Below are 15,809 nucleotides of genomic sequence, written 5' to 3' on the forward strand. Positions count from 1 at the left end.
GCGGGTACGCCAAATAAAGGCTACATTGTTTTTATCAACAGCGGTCACACTACATATTCAAGGATGGGTTCGAGTATCTCCGCAGTGCCTGGTCTTCTCGCAGGAACGAGAATCTCTCCAAATCCCTCTTTAAAAGCGCTCTCTCCCTCTCTTTTTCCAACCAGCCATTTCCGCGGTTCACTCCCACTCCCAGGCGACGTAAGGGCAAACCTCTTCTCTCCCCTTCCCCAAGTTTACAGACAATGTTTGTTTGCTCTCTATTGTCGTCTTTTCTACTGGTCGTGTCGGTTCTCGCAGCCCCGGCAACGGTCACCAACCCCAATAAATCTGAAAGTCCTGCAACTTCAGTCGCTTTCAAAGGTTTCGACTGGGGCGATCTGCGTAATATCTTGTGCGAACTCGCCATCGCCAAGAATTTCTGTCCAAGGGCACCGGCAGACGGGCTGAATATTCTAACACCTATTGGAACTGCAAGGGGGACGTTTGCGTCTGGTGCCAACAGGTTTGCAGTCAGATACGCTTCGGCCAATCGATGGGCACCATCTACTGTTGCGACAACTTGGCAGTTTCCGTGCGTACTAGTCCTTTTTCGTTGGCTTGAGGAGTTGAAGACGACTGACTATGTTTTGGCTTGACAGTAATGGTGCTTCCGACCCCTCGACTATGCCTCTAGCATGTCCACAACCGCAAATGGACTCGTCCTCGTATTCGGAGGATTGTCTGTCCATGGTTTTGTACGTGCCAACTTTTCTCCACAAGGACAGTAAAGCACCTGTCATGGTCTGGTACGGCGGCGTTCTTCTCGAATGGATCTTGGAACCTAGTTCTCACTGCCATTTACCTCTGCAGGATACACGGTGGATCATTCGTTACTGGCTCTGTCTTAAATGCAGGACTAGATGGATCGAAACTAGCTATGGCAACTGGTTCGATTGTTGTTGTAATTCAGTACCGTCTCGGTGCTGTGAGTTAGTTCATCCTTCGACTTTTTCTCTCTCTTAATGCCGCTGCTCAGCTTGGATTCTTGGGTCCAGAATCCAACCTAGGAGCCAAAGATGTCGTCAATGCACTCCATTTCTTGAAAGACAACATCGGTCCTTTCGGTGGTGATGGTTCTAAAATCACTCTCGCTGGGCAAAGTTCCGGAGCCAACATGATTCGTGCACTTTTGGCTGCTCCTTCTGCCCAACCGCTTTTCCGCTCGGCCTCACTCCATTCAGACCCTATGGTAAGGTCTCATCTACCGGGAAATGAGCTATCAACTCGTTTACTGATGGCTTTTGTACAGGGCTATGGGTTCTTGACCCCCAGTGTTCGACAGGACCTCGTCAACAGTTTCCTCGAGAAGATCCAATGCAGTGCATCAGACACATCCTGCCTGAACTCTGCATCGTTGAACTCGATTGTCGACGCTACATCCTCGGTCAATGACAATGGTCAATCGATCAACGCTGCAGCTGGTATTGGCGAGCCTATCCGGGTCGTCAGAGACGGTTCCTTCATCACAAGTCCCTTGGATTCCACAGCTCCATTTCCACATGTCAACAAACCCCTCCTAATATCCACCGTCAAAAATGAAGCCACCGTAACCGTGTACTCCATGTTCGGTTCCCCCACACCCAACTCGGCATTCCTACCGGTGTGTGATGCGATACTCGGGCCCAATCGTACCGACACGATCATAAGCTCCGATGTTTACCCACAGAACAAGCTCTCTGATGGCTCTGAGGATTCTAGGATCGTGTTGGAGGACGTTGGCACTGATCAGATGTGGAGATGTCCTTCTTGGACGTTTGCGAGGAACTGGGTTCAAAACGGTGGAAGGGCCTTTGTGGGAGTCTATACTCTTGGAGCTACTTATCCTTCAAACGAGGGGTTTTCTATCTGCTCTCAGGATGGACAGGTCTGTCATGAGGATGACATCGAAATTGTGGTAAGTCCGCTTGGCTATCTCAATCTTTTCGTCCTACGCTTGTTTTCTTATCTATCTCTTCCCTTAACTCAGTTCGGCACCGTTTCGAATCCAACTTCTTCTCAGACGGCTCTGATTAACGAGGTCCAAGCTCGTTATAGAGCTTTCCTCAATTCCGGTGACCCCAACGCTCCAGGTCTCTCTCCATGGCAGGCATCGACATCTACTATAACCCCGCTCAACTTGGGCGGTGTGGGCATCATCTCGACCGAAGCTTGTGATCCTTCTTTCTGGGGAGCTGCGGTCCCTTTTGATTATCAGATCTTTGGTCTTTGAAAATCATGAATTATTTTACTAAACCGGCTTCTATCAAGCACAAACGAATCTACTGTAACTCCTCACCCTTTAATCTTCTCTCCCTATTTACCGCTTTAGTCTGCTATCAAGTTTTGTGTTTGTACACGATTTTTTCACGGGTTCATGAGACGTTTTCGTCTACGCATTTATTCTTTATATACGACTATTGACGCCAACTGTATCCATAATGATTGTTGCTTACTCTTTTATTCTATTCCCCGTTCTTTTCTTGTAGCCTAACCTTTAAAACCTGTCAGTGTCATTGCAATGAACTGTTCCATAATTGAGCAGATGCTGACAAGATTTTTTGATTTTTCCGATATTCCGGTTGCAGAGTGCACTGAGTACCCGCAGTGTTCCCGATCATCCAAAATCCGGATATATTAGTATAATTAACTGAGTCTATGCTGTCGTACAAATCTACAATTTGGATGCCACTGCCGAACCCTGACGTTGTAAGAAAGCGTTCTCCTCAATCTCAGTATAAATATCGAAGTTTCGTTCTAACACGATCTTCTCCGTGATCTGGAAAAACACACAGTTAACAAGGTGTAGATAATTCCTCAAAAATAACACTTACACCACCCTGCCGAGCAAAAATAGTCGCCCTATGTCTCCTCCCTGGAGACCCGCCCCTCGTCTCATCGCCTTCGTACGTCAAAACGGCGAGTCCGGCAGCTTCTTCAGCTCCTTTCAGACGCCGCGGGTTGATCACCATCCTACCAAACTTTCCATACGCCAGTTCTCGGACTTTAGCGCGTTGTTCTGGGGTGTTGACGGAGCCTTTAAGAATGGAAGCGAGTGTGTGGAGGATGTAGTATTGAGGAGGCATGAACGTGATTTTTTGCGAGTCAAATTCGGCAATAGCAGCTTTCGGATGGAGAAAGCGGGCTGTGATAACTTCTTTGCCGCCATCTACGGGGGAAGAGGGGGGGATGTTGTAAGTAAAGAAGAGCTTTTGCTTTGCTGAACCGCTTTTACTTTTACTTACCTGGTTTGGGTAATCGCGCTTGTTTATCTCCAGACGTGAATCCCGAAGACGACGCGGAAGGGAGGAATGACACGTAGAATCTCGTGTGGAACCGTCTAGTAGATGTTGAGATCGAGGATATATCACAGCGGGAGTTGGACTCACCTCGGCGGACCGACAGGTGTAATCCACTGAGTAAAAGGCATTAACGAATCCGTGTCGGGCTTCAGCCCGTGCTGATCTAAAAACTCTCTAAACCTCATCTTCTGGCTATGGATTGCGTGTCTAGCTTCGTCAAGTACCGAGTCCGTTGGGAGCGCACCACCGGGCGTGGTAGGGGAAGCCATGAGGAGCCCTGATTCTTCGAATGTTTCTCGTATAGCGGTTATTTCGAACGAGTCATCTTGGGTTCGATCGTAGTTCCCTCCTGGGAATACCTACGAGAGTTTATTAGGACTGTAAGGCGATAGGTGAGAATGGAAACTCACCGTAACCCCACCAAAAGCAACAGCTCGAGGATTCCTCTGCACTAACAACACTTCATTCTGACCATTTACGACTACTAGACTCGCTGATGGACGTGGAACTACGACTGCAGACCTACCCTTGTCACTGGATTTCGAGGTCGAAGCAGTGGTGACAGTGCGAGATGACATCGTTGGACAGTACGACGGTGATGAATGACAGATAGAGTCGACGAAACCTAACTTGCGGCGAACAATCCGATGGGAGTAAGGGAAAAGGATATAACAGAGAGTATATCCCATTTTATACCCAGCATCACTGGTTTGGAAAGAGCACTGGAAGAGGATTACTAGGTAGCCGGTTTACCGGGAATCATTAATCAAGGGCGTTAGCCGATGTGTCCGGTGACTGTTGCCTGGCGAGCGAAGACGGGCGTTTCCTAAACTCCCGTTCTGGTGGCGTTCACGGACTTAACTCCCGAATAGCAACACGGAAGTCTTTAATCAGTACTTTCTAACTCCTACACGACAACTATTGCAATACTTCCAGGGCGAATCAAATAGGACTTGCTTTCGGCTTGACACCAGATTCTACTTCTCTCTCCTTCTCTCGCCTCTGCAAATGTCCATCTTCTGCACGAGTAAAAATCTCCACCTGAACATGAACACCTCCCGGGTCTGGGCTCATTACAGTAATACTACCCGAGCTGTCCGACACGCTAGGCTCCCCTTGAGTGCTCCTGAATTGAAGATCAGAAGACTCAGAACTTGAGTCGGACCCGCTAAGTCGAGTTTATTCAGCCACTAGCCCATGCGCAAGGTCTATTAAGTCACGTACTACCAAGCTTGATCCCCGTCGAATTTGAAATTACTCAGTCGCCTGATAGCCCTTGTCGCACAGATCTTGTAGGATTTTCAACATATATCTTGGAAGGGCTCAAGAATAAGAAAAATGGTCCTTACCGTGCTTATGACCACAGCCGGTATATCGAAAATATTTCCCATATGGGGATTCGGTGAAAGAAGCAAAAAGAATGTAGCAGTGAGGTTTGCCAGGAATCTAAAAAAAAATCGGACGTTGGTCGAACACATCAATCCCAACGGTCAATATCATGTACACTCACGCGACGAAGAAATATGCAAGGCCGTCAGAAAATATTAGCTTCTCTAGTTGACTCTTGACGATCCGAATCTGCTTCCCGCCATGGCCGTATAGTTTGTAAGCATTTAAGAGAAATACGATAAGGTTGAAACAGGTGGAATAAATGTATGATGCAACAAGACCGTCGGTTTTGACGGCTGTGACGACACACAAATCATGTTTGTCATTCCATACTGCTTTGATCTGGACGTCTGATTTCAAAAGAATGAGAACCGTTAAGCTAGGAGAGTTAAGAGGCACAGTACTCATCAAGGTCAAAGTCCAGTGTCCTAGAATCAAGATCACTAGAAAAATAGTTATCGGTTTGGAATGCCCGTAAATAGCGATCCTGAGAAATAAATTTAGCACGAAATGGTCCTGAGGGAGAAAAGATGAACAAAACATATATACATACGTGCGAAGACAGAGATTGACGCCTGCAGTAGTTGAGGCGGTTCCCGCTAACTGTGGAATGAGCGGACGCGCCGTCCAAGTCAGAAACAGTTGATGTCAACAGAATCAAAGATCGGGTTCATCACACCTTAATGAATACGAATAACGGTTGACAGTTGATCTTGCTGTAAAAACCCGTCGAATCCTTAGTGGCTGGCCTCGTAAGTGGTCCAGGGACGCCGAAGCTTACCTTCTCGAATCGGAAGCGACGAGACTGGAGAAGTATAGATCATGAGTCAATTTGAGGAACTACTTCAGGAGAAAGCTTTTAATAGACTGACGCTCCAATCAACACGCAAAGAAGGAGGTAACGGTTGGCGAAGTAGAAGATCTGGCAGGGGGTGCGATAGTCAGACAATTGCATGGCGAACAACATCCAATAACTCACCATGGGCCACCGGAAAGGTTTTCGCCCTGTGAGGAACGCAAAGTCAAAATCCAGAGAGAGTAAGCATTCCCATCTAACCCGAAGACAGATAGGTGGCGGGTTCTTATGGGTAACATTCGAGATGAAGAGAAGTAAAACACACGCATAGACACCCAAGAGTGAATGAATCAAGTAGACGAATGCTACGTGGTCGCGTTGAATTTCGTCGCGTTGAATTTCTGTTGAGGAGTTCCAATCGGGCATCGCAAAAAAAAAAAAACAGTCGATATTGAGAAGGAGAAAATGGACCGAAAAGTCGATGAAACTGGAATAACCAGGTGGGGAGAAGGGAAGTCGTAGAGCTACGGAAAGCACCCCTCAATAAATACACAGTGAGGACATCAAGATCAGATTGAACTGCCACGCTTGCGCGATCCAGTCAAAAAGATCATGCTCACCTGCCCGAGCTGGGCTTCCCTCTCCGAGCCGAGTCCTCGCTCTAGCTGAGACTTGAACGTAACGCACAAGTTGTGCGCTCCAGCGTGGCACAGCTGAATACTCATCTCATGGTTCTGTAACATGTTGTCGTAATGTAGCATTGAGCATTCGGGATGGGGATGGATTGATCGCAGTCGCAAATCGATGTTGGAACCGTTTCCCCGATATCGCGTCCAAGCATTTGACAGTACAAAGACGAAGACATCGCGTTTTCAGCTTTTTCGAAATCGTCTATTTTTTCCAGATTATAATCATACTACAGCGAAGTCCTTCAGGAAAGAGCGCAGAGAAGGAAGAGATTTTGCTTTGCTGAACCACTTTCAGTTTTTACTTACCTGGTTCGGGTAATCGCGGTTGTTTATCTCCAGACGTGAATCCCGAAGACGACGCGGCATCAGGAAACAGGGAAATGGCCCGTATACCCGGGCCGACGCTCAGTAGACACCTTACATAACATACCATACGTCACAATCCGTAACATCGGCACGTCACTATTGGGCTCTCCATGCCCCTCCATGCCGTCAATACCCGTCCGGTTGCCGCCAGTATCGTCCGTATTGCGTCACTGGCGTCACGGTATAGTTCGTAGAAGCCGTAGCGCTGAGTACCCGCTCAGTACACCCGGTATAACTCTGTATCAGTAGATTCAGTACTATAATCCCCACAACTTTTCTTCCCTGAAAGCTACCAGTAGTCAGTGCCATGGTGTTCATTAGGATTAGGTTGAACACTTTTCATTTACTCCATACTACTGTGGCCTCCAGACATCCAGAAACTTGGATGTCTAACCTGAATGGGGGGACTTCAGCATTTTTGCACTGGTGGAGGCATGTGAAAGCAGCACGTGCTCTGCTGCAGGTACGTGGGTACAGCCCTACGCGCGGGTGTAACGCAATCAAAATCGTTAGCACCTGGCTTATCTTTGGCCATACTTTTCCAAGCAGTAGTTACTTCAGTAGTGCCGTCTTTTGACATAGTGTTATAAATAATGTATTAATTCGTTACAAATGCAAATGCAATAGTTAATGCTATAGTGTAAATTAAAATAATTCCTTACTGTGGGCAGTGCAATGGTGCAGTAGGTGGTGAGTTAGAGAAAAAAGCAAAAAGAAAATTTCATAATAAATATTTCGCAAATACGTTTCCATAACTGTCAATCTACAGGGTGTATGGGATATACAGAGCGGGTATGTATGTCATGTTGGCAGGTATACGCAGCGATACAGAGCAATACGGGGTAATAGATTTCTCTCATGGGACTCTACAAATGCTACATCTATGGGGGACGTAAACTGGGCTACCTGAGCTACATGCAATACATAAGGATACGGAGGTATACGTTCCTGTCTCAGTTTTTCCTGATGGGAAGGGAGGAATGACACATAGAATCTCGTGTGGAACCGTCTAGCAGATGTTGAGATTAAGTCACAGCAGGAGTTTAACCCACCTCGGCGGGACTGACAGGTATAATCCACTGATTTATGAAAGGCATTAACGAGTCCATGTCGAGTTTGAGCCGTGTTGATCTAAAAGCTCTCCAAACCTCATCTTCTGGCTATGGATTGCGTGTCTAGTTTCGTCAAGTACAAAGTCTGTTGGGAGCGCACCAGTAGGTGTGGTAGGGGAAGCCATGAGGAGCCCTGATTATGCAAAATTTTCTCGTATAGTGGTTATTTTGAACTAGTCATCTTGGGTTGGATCATAGTTCCCTCCTGATGCATCAGGAAAACCCCAATTTGTGAATTCGCCTGAAGAGAGTAAAATTAGTGTTAATTAGTGTTAACTTTGATTAATGCAACGAATTCGATCATTCGCTCGGTTAGTGAGAATTAAACATCCCCTTGTAACGTTAATGGACGTTAACGCTCATTCGCACGAATTTGTGTGAATTTCACTACATTATCATATGTTTGTAGGTGCTAAATGCTACTTAATTGCACATTTCTCATTCAGTTCAGTCATTGTGAAGTCAAAAAATCAATGTATTTATTATAATAGAAGTATACTACAGCTACAGGAATCATAAAGTTAAATAAACCAAGAATAATGCTATTTTGCCCTCAATCATTCCTCTGATATTGCATTCACCCTTGCTATTCACTATCTGCTGCTGCAGCCTTGAGAATTGTCAGTTGCCAATCCATGGAACCAGAGGACAGGTTGACTTACATCTGATACTCCTCTAATTCAGCCAACTCAACCAGCCCTCCTATACAGGTCATTGTCTGAGGTATTTTAACTGTTAGTAAGTTTCGGGAGAAAATTTAATCACTCACTAGAATCAGACAGTCTGAATGTGCTGAATAATCCCTGTAATTGAGTAAGTAAGTGAATAACAGTGTTAGGGATGGCTGAAGGAGGAAAGGCAGGACAGAAGGCGAATGAATGAAGGAGGGGAAAGAAGAAAGAACGAAAAAAAAAATATTATTCTCTTATGTGACGAAGTCGTGCCCCGGTCCCGGACAGCTCGGACACTCCATGTGCCTGATAACTCGGATATATGGGCATCTCGGACCAACTTTGTAAAAAATTTGAAGTTCGTCGGTACTCGAACATTTTTACTGTTTGCACAATTTCAGACAAATTCACGCGAATTAACACAGTTGGTCAGATCTGGGAACTTGTCAGAATTTTAATTTCTCCAGAAGCTTGTCATGCCAGGTTCTGGATCCTGACTGTTATAAGCTGGTTATCAACCACACCAACAGCATAGAAGCAGCCTCAAACTTTGTCTAAATTAACCAAAAGTTTGAGAAGTTAAGAAGAATTAATACTTTTAGTTCCCACTGTAACTTAATTTAATTGACATACAACAAATTACGACTAAGCACAGCAATAAGCGTGAATTACAAGGTTAGCGTTAATTACGGCGAATTCACAATTTGGGTTTTTCCTGATGCATGGATACCTACAAGAGTTTATCAGGACTATCGTAACCCCACCAACAGCAACAGCTTGCGTTTAGGGCTACTAGACTCAGACTGCAGACGTGCCCTTGCCACTGGATTTTGATGTCAAAGCGGTGGTGACAGTGGGAGATGACATTGTTGGACAGTACGACGACGATGAATGACGGATAGAGTCGAAGAAACCTAAGTTGTGGCGAACAACAATCCGATGGGAGCAAAGGAAAAGGATGTAACAGAGACCAGTATATCCCATTTTATGCCAGCATCACTGGTTTGGAACGACTCCGAAAGAGCAGTGGAAGAGGACTCCTAGGAGCTGGTCTACCGGGAATGATCAAGGGCGTTAGCCGATGTGTCCGGTGACTGTTGCCTGCGGCGAGCACGACGACCTCGTTCAAACTTAACTCCCGGATACCTATACCGATTACCGGTTACTAACAGCACGGGAGTCTTTCAAGCTACAAAACTATCGAAATACCGCTAGGGCGAATCAAATAGGACTTTCTTTCGACTTGACATCAATTTCTACTTCTCTCTCCTTCTCTCGCCTCTCCAAATGTCCATCTTCTGCACGAGTAAAGATCTCCACCTGAACATGAACACCTTCCGGGCCTTGTTTCAATACCGTAGTAACACTACCCAAACCGTCCAACGTGGTGCACTCCCCGTGAGTGCGCCTGAATTGAATGTCGGAACTTGGGTCGGATCCACTAAGTATTACAGTCGAGTTTATTCAGCCACTAGCCCATACGCAAGGTAGGTATCGAGCCACGTACTGCAAAGCTTGATCCCCGTCGAACTTGAAATCGCACAGTCGCCTGGTAGCCCTTGTTGCACAAATCTTGCAGGATTTTCAGAATATATTTTTAAGGGCTTGGAAGTAAGAAAAATGGTCCCTACCGTGCTTATGACCACAGCGGGGACATCAAAAATGATTCCAGTGATGGTATTCGGCAAAGAAAGTAAAAAGACTGTAGCAGTGAGGTTTGCCAGGAACCTAAGAAAACTCGGACGTTAATCGAACATATCATTTCAATCCCAATGATCAATGCCATGTGCACTCACGCGACGAAGAAATATGCAAGGCCGTCAGAAAATATTAGCTTCTCTAGTCGACTCTTGACGACCAAAACCTGCTTCCCGCCATGGCTGTATAGTTTGTATGCATTTAAGAGAAATAAGATAAGGTTGAAGCAGGTGAGATAAATGTATATCGCAACAATCTGGATGTTGTTGTTGACGGCTGTGATGACACACAATTTTAGTTCGTCATTCCATACTGCTTTAATCTGGAAGTCTGATATTAAGAGAATGAGAGTCATAAAACTAGGAAAGAGTTAAAAGGTACAGTACTCATCAAGATCAATGACCAGTGTCCTAGGATCAAGATCACTAGAAAGACAATTATCGGTTTGGAATGCCCATAAATAGCAATCCTGGGGAATAAATTTAGTACGAAATGGTACTTAGGGAGAAAAGACGAAGAGAACATATATACATACGTGCGAAGACAGAGATTGACGCCTGCAGTAGTTGAGGCGGTTCCCGCTAACTGTGAAGTGAGCGGGCGGGGCCTAAGTCAGAAAAAGAACCAAAGATGGGGTACACCACACCTGAATGAATACATATAACGGTTGACAGTTGATCTTGCTGTAAAAACCCGTCTAATGATTAATGGCTGGTGTCGTAAGTTGTCCGGGACGCCGAAGCTCACCTTGTCGAGTCAAAAGCGACGAGACTATAGATCATGAGCCAAAATGAGGACTTAGTCCGGGAGAAAGCTTGAGTAGACTGACAGTCCAATTAATGCGCAAAGAAGGAGGTAACGGTTGGCGAAGTAGAAGATCTGGAGGTGTGATAGTCAGACGACTGCATGGCGAAAAGCATCCAATAACTCACCATAGGCCACCGAAAAGGTTTTCGCCCCGTGATGAATGCAAAGTCAAAGTCCAAAGAGAGTAAGTATTCCCATCTAATTCGACGACAGATCGATGATGGGTTCTTATGGGTAACATTCGAGATGAAGAGAAGTAAAACATACACATAGATACCCACGAGTGAGTGAATCAGGTAGAGGAACACTACACTATCGTGTCGAATTTCTTTTGAGGAGTTCCAATCGGGCATCGCAAAGGAAACCGTCGATTTACGACGGAGAAAATGGACCGAGATGTCGATGAAACTAGAATAGGTGGGGGGAAGAAGCGAATTCGTAGAGCTACGGTAAGCACACCTTAATAAGTACAGAGTGAGGACATCAATATCAGATTGAACTGCCAGACTTGCCCGATCCAGTCAAAGAAATCATTCTCGCCTCCCCAAGCTATTCTTCCCTCCCCACTGAGTCACTCCATGATCTGGCTGAGACTTGAACGTAACGCGTTCCGGCGTGGCACGGCTGAAGTGCTCATCTCTGCAAACCTCACGGTCTGTAACATGCTGTCGTAATGGAGATGGATTGATCGGTCGCAAGTTGATGTTAGAAGCATTACCGTTTCCCCGATATGGCGTTCAAGCCTTTTGGCAGCACCAAGACAAAGACATCGCGTTTTCAGTTTTTGAAACCGTCTATTTTTTTCCAGACTATAACCATAACACAGTGACGACCCTCAGAAAGGTGCACAATCTTACCTTGGGAATGACCAAACAGCCTCCCAGGATGGTCTCGGTATTCACACCACGGAAAGGAGGAATATTCGGATGGCTGAGTTGATTCCAGAGCAGGACCTCAAAAGTTCCTAGTAACTGGAAACTCAGATACCGTGATAGGGCGGGTAGGTCGAAAACGATAGCGTGGAGGAACATGTCTTTATACTCCGGAAAAGATATGCGCAAGACCTTGACGCAACCCAAACCGGTGGCAAGAAGTTCCTTTGAATATGTCAGGTGGATCTATCAATTGAATTTCTTCCAACATGACCACTGGCACTCACCGAGGTGTTCATGGAAGATGTGAGTGTAAGGCCTCGAGGCTCGATGTCGTTGACGTGAAGTGAGGTCGATAGAATGTGGTGCTCTTTGACAAGGTGTCGAAGACGATATTCCTCCCGGTGTTCTTGGTCTGAGGTTTCTTTGGATTTCCTACGAACAACCGAAACGTTTTCTTAGACACAAAAGGGATGCAAAAAGTACCAGTACTCACAGTTTGAACTACCTGTTACTTTTCTGTTGATAACAGGGCAGTGATAGATGTCGGATCGAGATTCATCTCAAAGCGTTGCCAGTGGATGTGTAGTCCTAATGAAGAATTTCGTACGAGATGGTTTGGCGGTCTAGAATAAGCCTCAAGGAAAGCTAACCCCTAATATTCGGCGTTGGTAAGTAAAAAATTGGGAAACAAACCTGAAAATTCAAATTCTTGTGTAGCATGATTATAGAGTGGTCGATTGAAGTAGCTGGAAGCGAACAAAACAAGATTCAGAGTCGAAGCTAGGTCTCGCGTTGTACTGGTTCGCACTGGTGGGTGCAACTTCACCGTGCAAGTGCTTAGAGGTTGGGTGGGAACTCCAATCAGAAATTCAGGGGTGGACTGACAATGTGAAAACCCTACGCGGCAACACGACTAGTTGGTATATTATAAAATAAACGTACGTGTGGTATAAGTACAAGATGTATATCGACGTGTAGTGATATCGATACCAAAGCCAAGAAAAGATGTTCGACTAATAGACGACAAAGGAACCCGGAAACCCCAAACAAGGTGAATCATTATGGTAGATACGAAGGAGGTAACCCTTTCTCAATGTCCTTCCACGCCTACAATTTTGAATGTAAATGCCAGACAAAAACAAGATATTTTCACAAACGAACCTTGTGCGATAACCCTTTAAAATCCGTAATCCCAGCAATGTAGACCAAATACCGACTGAGCTTTGAGAGCTCCCTATCTGCAAGTGACTGTGGAGTATGTGCGTTCTTGAATGCTTGGATTTTAAGGCCGGATTGAGGGTTGAGGGCAAAGTTTCGACTCTTTTAATTATAAGTATAGGATGGAAGCGCATTTGTAAGGATTTTTACTCACCAAATCATCTATATGTATCGTATTCGAAGCGTCGCTTTTCGTGAAAAAGAAGGTAAGAGAACAAAGCGGGTTGATTACATCGAGATACGCACAATTGGGGTAAGTGGTTCCAAATGATCTGTAACGGCTTGACGTGATGTTGCAGTGGTTTCCCGTCGCGGTCAGAAAAAACGGTGAACATGGAGGTTTTGTCGAGTACTAGATCACGATGAGAAGGATTATCAGAGCCGGGAAAGAAGTCCACCGGAAAAAGAGGGTTATTTACCAAACGATATCTACATATGGATGTTTGAGTGGTTTACCGAGCAGGAAATTTGTAAAACAGTGACTCACATGGTAATTGCGATTCGAACCAATCATCTCCAGTTCGACTAATTTGGTTTCTAGCCATACCCAGCTCGTTTGAGACCTGGATGAAGCTGAGAAGTGAAGCTGAGAATCCCGAAACTTGGAACCCACCAGATACAGACTGTTACTTGAGGTTTTAGCGTGTTAAGTCGAAGACGGTGAAAACTCACTATCGTAATGAGGGTAGACTGCCTCTAGAAATTCATGAAGACCGGGTCGTGCACATTCAGCTGGTGGAAGGCTTCCCGAGGTAAGCGGTTTCGTATCCAAAATCGCTGGAGGAAAAGGGAGTTTTTTAGAGGTATGAAGAAACAAAACAACAAAGGAGAAACGGAACTGTAATCAAGGTCAAGGACGAGAAGTCTTTTCCCCTCTCTGAGTGGATGAATGATGTTCAGGTTGAGTTTATCTGTCGCTTCTTTGACTTTTCGGATATTTCGTTGATCATTTTTGTAAGCTGCGACAGTGGCGGAGTCTTGTGTGGGGTCAAAGTCGAGATCGTTCACAACGTCGGGAGGTTCTGTAAGAAACGCGTGGAAATTGGTTTACATGGAGGAAGGGAATAACAAGATACAAGATACACACGAGAGGGATCTTTGATTTCGTCTCCGTCCGGAGTCCCAATAAGTGAAAATCTTTTCCCGTTTATGAGATTCAAGTCGGATCTAGATGCTTCAACATTGAACAAAACAACGATGGGATTCCGGAGGCGTAGATGGGAAGGTGACATTACATTCGACCTTGATCTGCTGGGAGTTTTCCTTTGACGAGACCTAAAATCTTTTGACGTTCGGGAGGAACACGGGTAAGATCTTGAATGGCTGTTTTCAGGTCAAGAACTCTATTCGTTGCGACGTTATACCTGCACACTATGCAAAATAGGTTTTGAATTCGGACGCACCTATCGGAATCGGCGACATCTAACGAAAATTGCTTTCCAGACCAGACAAACTGTAATGTAACCCATCGTTCTTCAGATCCAGAGGCATCTAATTGTGACTAAGTATTGGGATTGAGTACGAAGAAATGGCGAAGTCATTAAAAGGCGGGTCACCGTTGAACGAGGGATTGAGGCTTCTGTTGCGATAACAGCATTTCCGTCACTATCAACAGCTTGAGCTTGTGATGTTGAGGGGCGGAATTCAATGTCTACCATCAGAGAGATGGAAGGTGAGGATGACAAGGAGGTTGTTCAAGCGCTTATTCTAAAAAACTATCATAGGGGCTACAGGTACAACTACATCTCCAGTCGCGTAACGCTCCCAGCCAGCGCATGAAAATGATCCAAAGTAGATGGAACTGTACACTGATATTGGTCTTCACCCCTTCACATAATAAGATACGCACCTATTGGCGTGTTTCCTTTTCCTTTTATCTTTGGCGGAGTAAATATTTCCGTCGTTTGATCATACGTCCAACGATTCTTTAATAAGACTATCGGAACCACTGTCAGCCCCGTGCCCCTTGCCAAAACATTAAAGAACACCTACAACTCAGTACTTTATCCGGTGGTAGACCAATATAACTGATAGCCAGTTTCATGCTGAGTGATGAGTACGCCCGTGTTAATAGTACCAACGTCTGATTCCGGAAGTGGTCTACATTTCAAGGAATATGCTCCACACGAGAGTAAACACTAACGCGAAACGAGAAAACTCACTGACAAAGAACGGAACAATGTTTTGAATCATTTTCTCCAGCTCTCGCAAAGGAAAGTTGGGCAACGCAACGTAGTCTATCAGAGCTTCAGCACGCTTGTATATCTGACTGTAGTCACGGCCAGAGACGGCTACTAAAAGACTTCCGAGCGTTTGAATGATCGGTGCCTCCGGGAAGAAGGCGTGCATTTGTCTCAATAGGGATCTTGCAACAGGACTTGCCTGATTTTCAGCATCGGGGGGTCACCTCGTGCGCCGCGCAAAAGAACTCACAGGTCGTCTACCACCATGTACGCCAGTACCAGAGGAATCGTAATTTGCAAACGATTCGGATCCTGTTCTCCGTCAAGCTTGATACATTTAATGCGATGTAGTTTCCCGACAAGTAAGGTTAGAAGATCGTACCGAAAGATCAGCCTTCATAGCATCCTCAATAAACTCTTTCCACTGGCCATTTGCACTGTGCTCAAGAAGCTTCGGTAGATAGCGTTGATATACCGCCGTCGATGGAGAGAAAGAGGTATCGATATTGGTCGCGGTCGAAGTTGGAACCTCCTGCTCCGAGAGATTCGATTCCCCTGCTACAGAAGTTTCAGGAGCTTCGGTGGTGGAATCAGCCGTTTGTAAAACAGAAGAGGCGGTTGTGCGAGCTTCATCGTCTATATCGATAGGATTTACGGGAGGGGGGGTGGGAGGAGCGTTGCTCATCGT

General features: G+C 45.6%; 6 protein-coding genes across 8 annotated transcripts; 1 reads left to right on the top strand and 5 right to left on the bottom strand.

Moving 5' to 3' along the window:
- Positions 1–22: 22 nt before the first annotated feature.
- Positions 23–2,523, top strand: E1B28_009191 (uncharacterized protein). 3 transcript variants are annotated; one of them, XM_043154063.1, is made up of 7 exons: positions 23–198; positions 298–571; positions 639–785; positions 850–964; positions 1,016–1,228; positions 1,289–1,933; positions 2,006–2,523. In XM_043154063.1, the coding sequence occupies exons 3-7, from the start codon at positions 664–666 to the stop codon at positions 2,246–2,248; spliced, it is 1,338 nt and encodes a 445-aa protein (XP_043009351.1). In that variant the 5' UTR covers positions 23–198; positions 298–571; positions 639–663; the 3' UTR covers positions 2,249–2,523. The 3 variants fall into 3 exon arrangements, with proteins under 3 accessions (XP_043009351.1, XP_043009349.1, XP_043009350.1); XM_043154061.1 differs by having other exon boundaries at positions 23–571; XM_043154062.1 differs by having other exon boundaries at positions 23–571; positions 850–1,228.
- A 104-nt stretch (positions 2,524–2,627) lies between these two features.
- E1B28_009192 (uncharacterized protein) lies at positions 2,628–4,115 on the bottom strand. Its single transcript, XM_043154064.1, has 5 exons — positions 3,728–4,115; positions 3,405–3,676; positions 3,261–3,355; positions 2,850–3,184; positions 2,628–2,794 (listed from the first exon to the last, which is right to left on the bottom strand). The coding sequence occupies exons 1-5, from the start codon at positions 4,004–4,006 to the stop codon at positions 2,690–2,692; spliced, it is 1,086 nt and encodes a 361-aa protein (XP_043009352.1). The 5' UTR covers positions 4,007–4,115; the 3' UTR covers positions 2,628–2,689.
- Positions 4,116–4,193: 78 nt separating this feature from the next.
- E1B28_009193 (uncharacterized protein) lies at positions 4,194–6,002 on the bottom strand. The gene is made up of 11 exons (XM_043154065.1): positions 5,828–6,002; positions 5,686–5,758; positions 5,579–5,628; positions 5,488–5,511; positions 5,386–5,422; positions 5,260–5,309; positions 5,111–5,193; positions 4,828–5,056; positions 4,667–4,763; positions 4,542–4,606; positions 4,194–4,485 (listed from the first exon to the last, which is right to left on the bottom strand). Exons 1-11 carry the CDS (start codon positions 5,926–5,928, stop codon positions 4,260–4,262), a joined length of 1,035 nt encoding a protein of 344 aa, XP_043009353.1. The 5' UTR covers positions 5,929–6,002; the 3' UTR covers positions 4,194–4,259.
- A 3,559-nt stretch (positions 6,003–9,561) lies between these two features.
- Positions 9,562–11,198, bottom strand: E1B28_009194 (uncharacterized protein; the record flags this gene model as incomplete). The annotated part of the gene is made up of 11 exons (XM_043154066.1): positions 9,562–9,781; positions 9,848–9,912; positions 9,972–10,068; positions 10,137–10,368; positions 10,425–10,507; positions 10,574–10,623; positions 10,685–10,721; positions 10,786–10,809; positions 10,868–10,917; positions 10,971–11,043; positions 11,113–11,198. The coding sequence occupies 11 exons, from the start codon at positions 11,196–11,198 to the stop codon at positions 9,562–9,564; spliced, it is 1,017 nt and encodes a 338-aa protein (XP_043009354.1).
- A 441-nt stretch (positions 11,199–11,639) lies between these two features.
- Positions 11,640–14,596, bottom strand: E1B28_009195 (uncharacterized protein; the record flags this gene model as incomplete). The annotated part of the gene is made up of 20 exons (XM_043154067.1): positions 11,640–11,654; positions 11,703–11,942; positions 12,005–12,152; positions 12,214–12,221; positions 12,328–12,365; positions 12,414–12,617; positions 12,663–12,733; positions 12,793–12,827; positions 12,882–13,040; positions 13,093–13,126; positions 13,185–13,290; positions 13,358–13,367; positions 13,426–13,501; positions 13,552–13,561; positions 13,611–13,715; positions 13,778–13,960; positions 14,026–14,105; positions 14,174–14,281; positions 14,342–14,439; positions 14,495–14,596. 20 exons carry the CDS (start codon positions 14,594–14,596, stop codon positions 11,640–11,642), a joined length of 1,830 nt encoding a protein of 609 aa, XP_043009355.1.
- Positions 14,597–14,677: 81 nt separating this feature from the next.
- Positions 14,678–15,806, bottom strand: E1B28_009196 (uncharacterized protein; the record flags this gene model as incomplete). The annotated part of the gene is made up of 6 exons (XM_043154068.1): positions 14,678–14,739; positions 14,788–14,874; positions 14,931–15,038; positions 15,101–15,315; positions 15,372–15,448; positions 15,504–15,806. 6 exons carry the CDS (start codon positions 15,804–15,806, stop codon positions 14,678–14,680), a joined length of 852 nt encoding a protein of 283 aa, XP_043009356.1.
- Positions 15,807–15,809: the final 3 nt, after the last annotated feature.

Source organism: Marasmius oreades, chromosome 5 (assembly GCF_018924745.1).
Source record: "Marasmius oreades isolate 03SP1 chromosome 5, whole genome shotgun sequence".
Taxonomy (NCBI): domain Eukaryota; kingdom Fungi; phylum Basidiomycota; class Agaricomycetes; order Agaricales; family Marasmiaceae; genus Marasmius; species Marasmius oreades.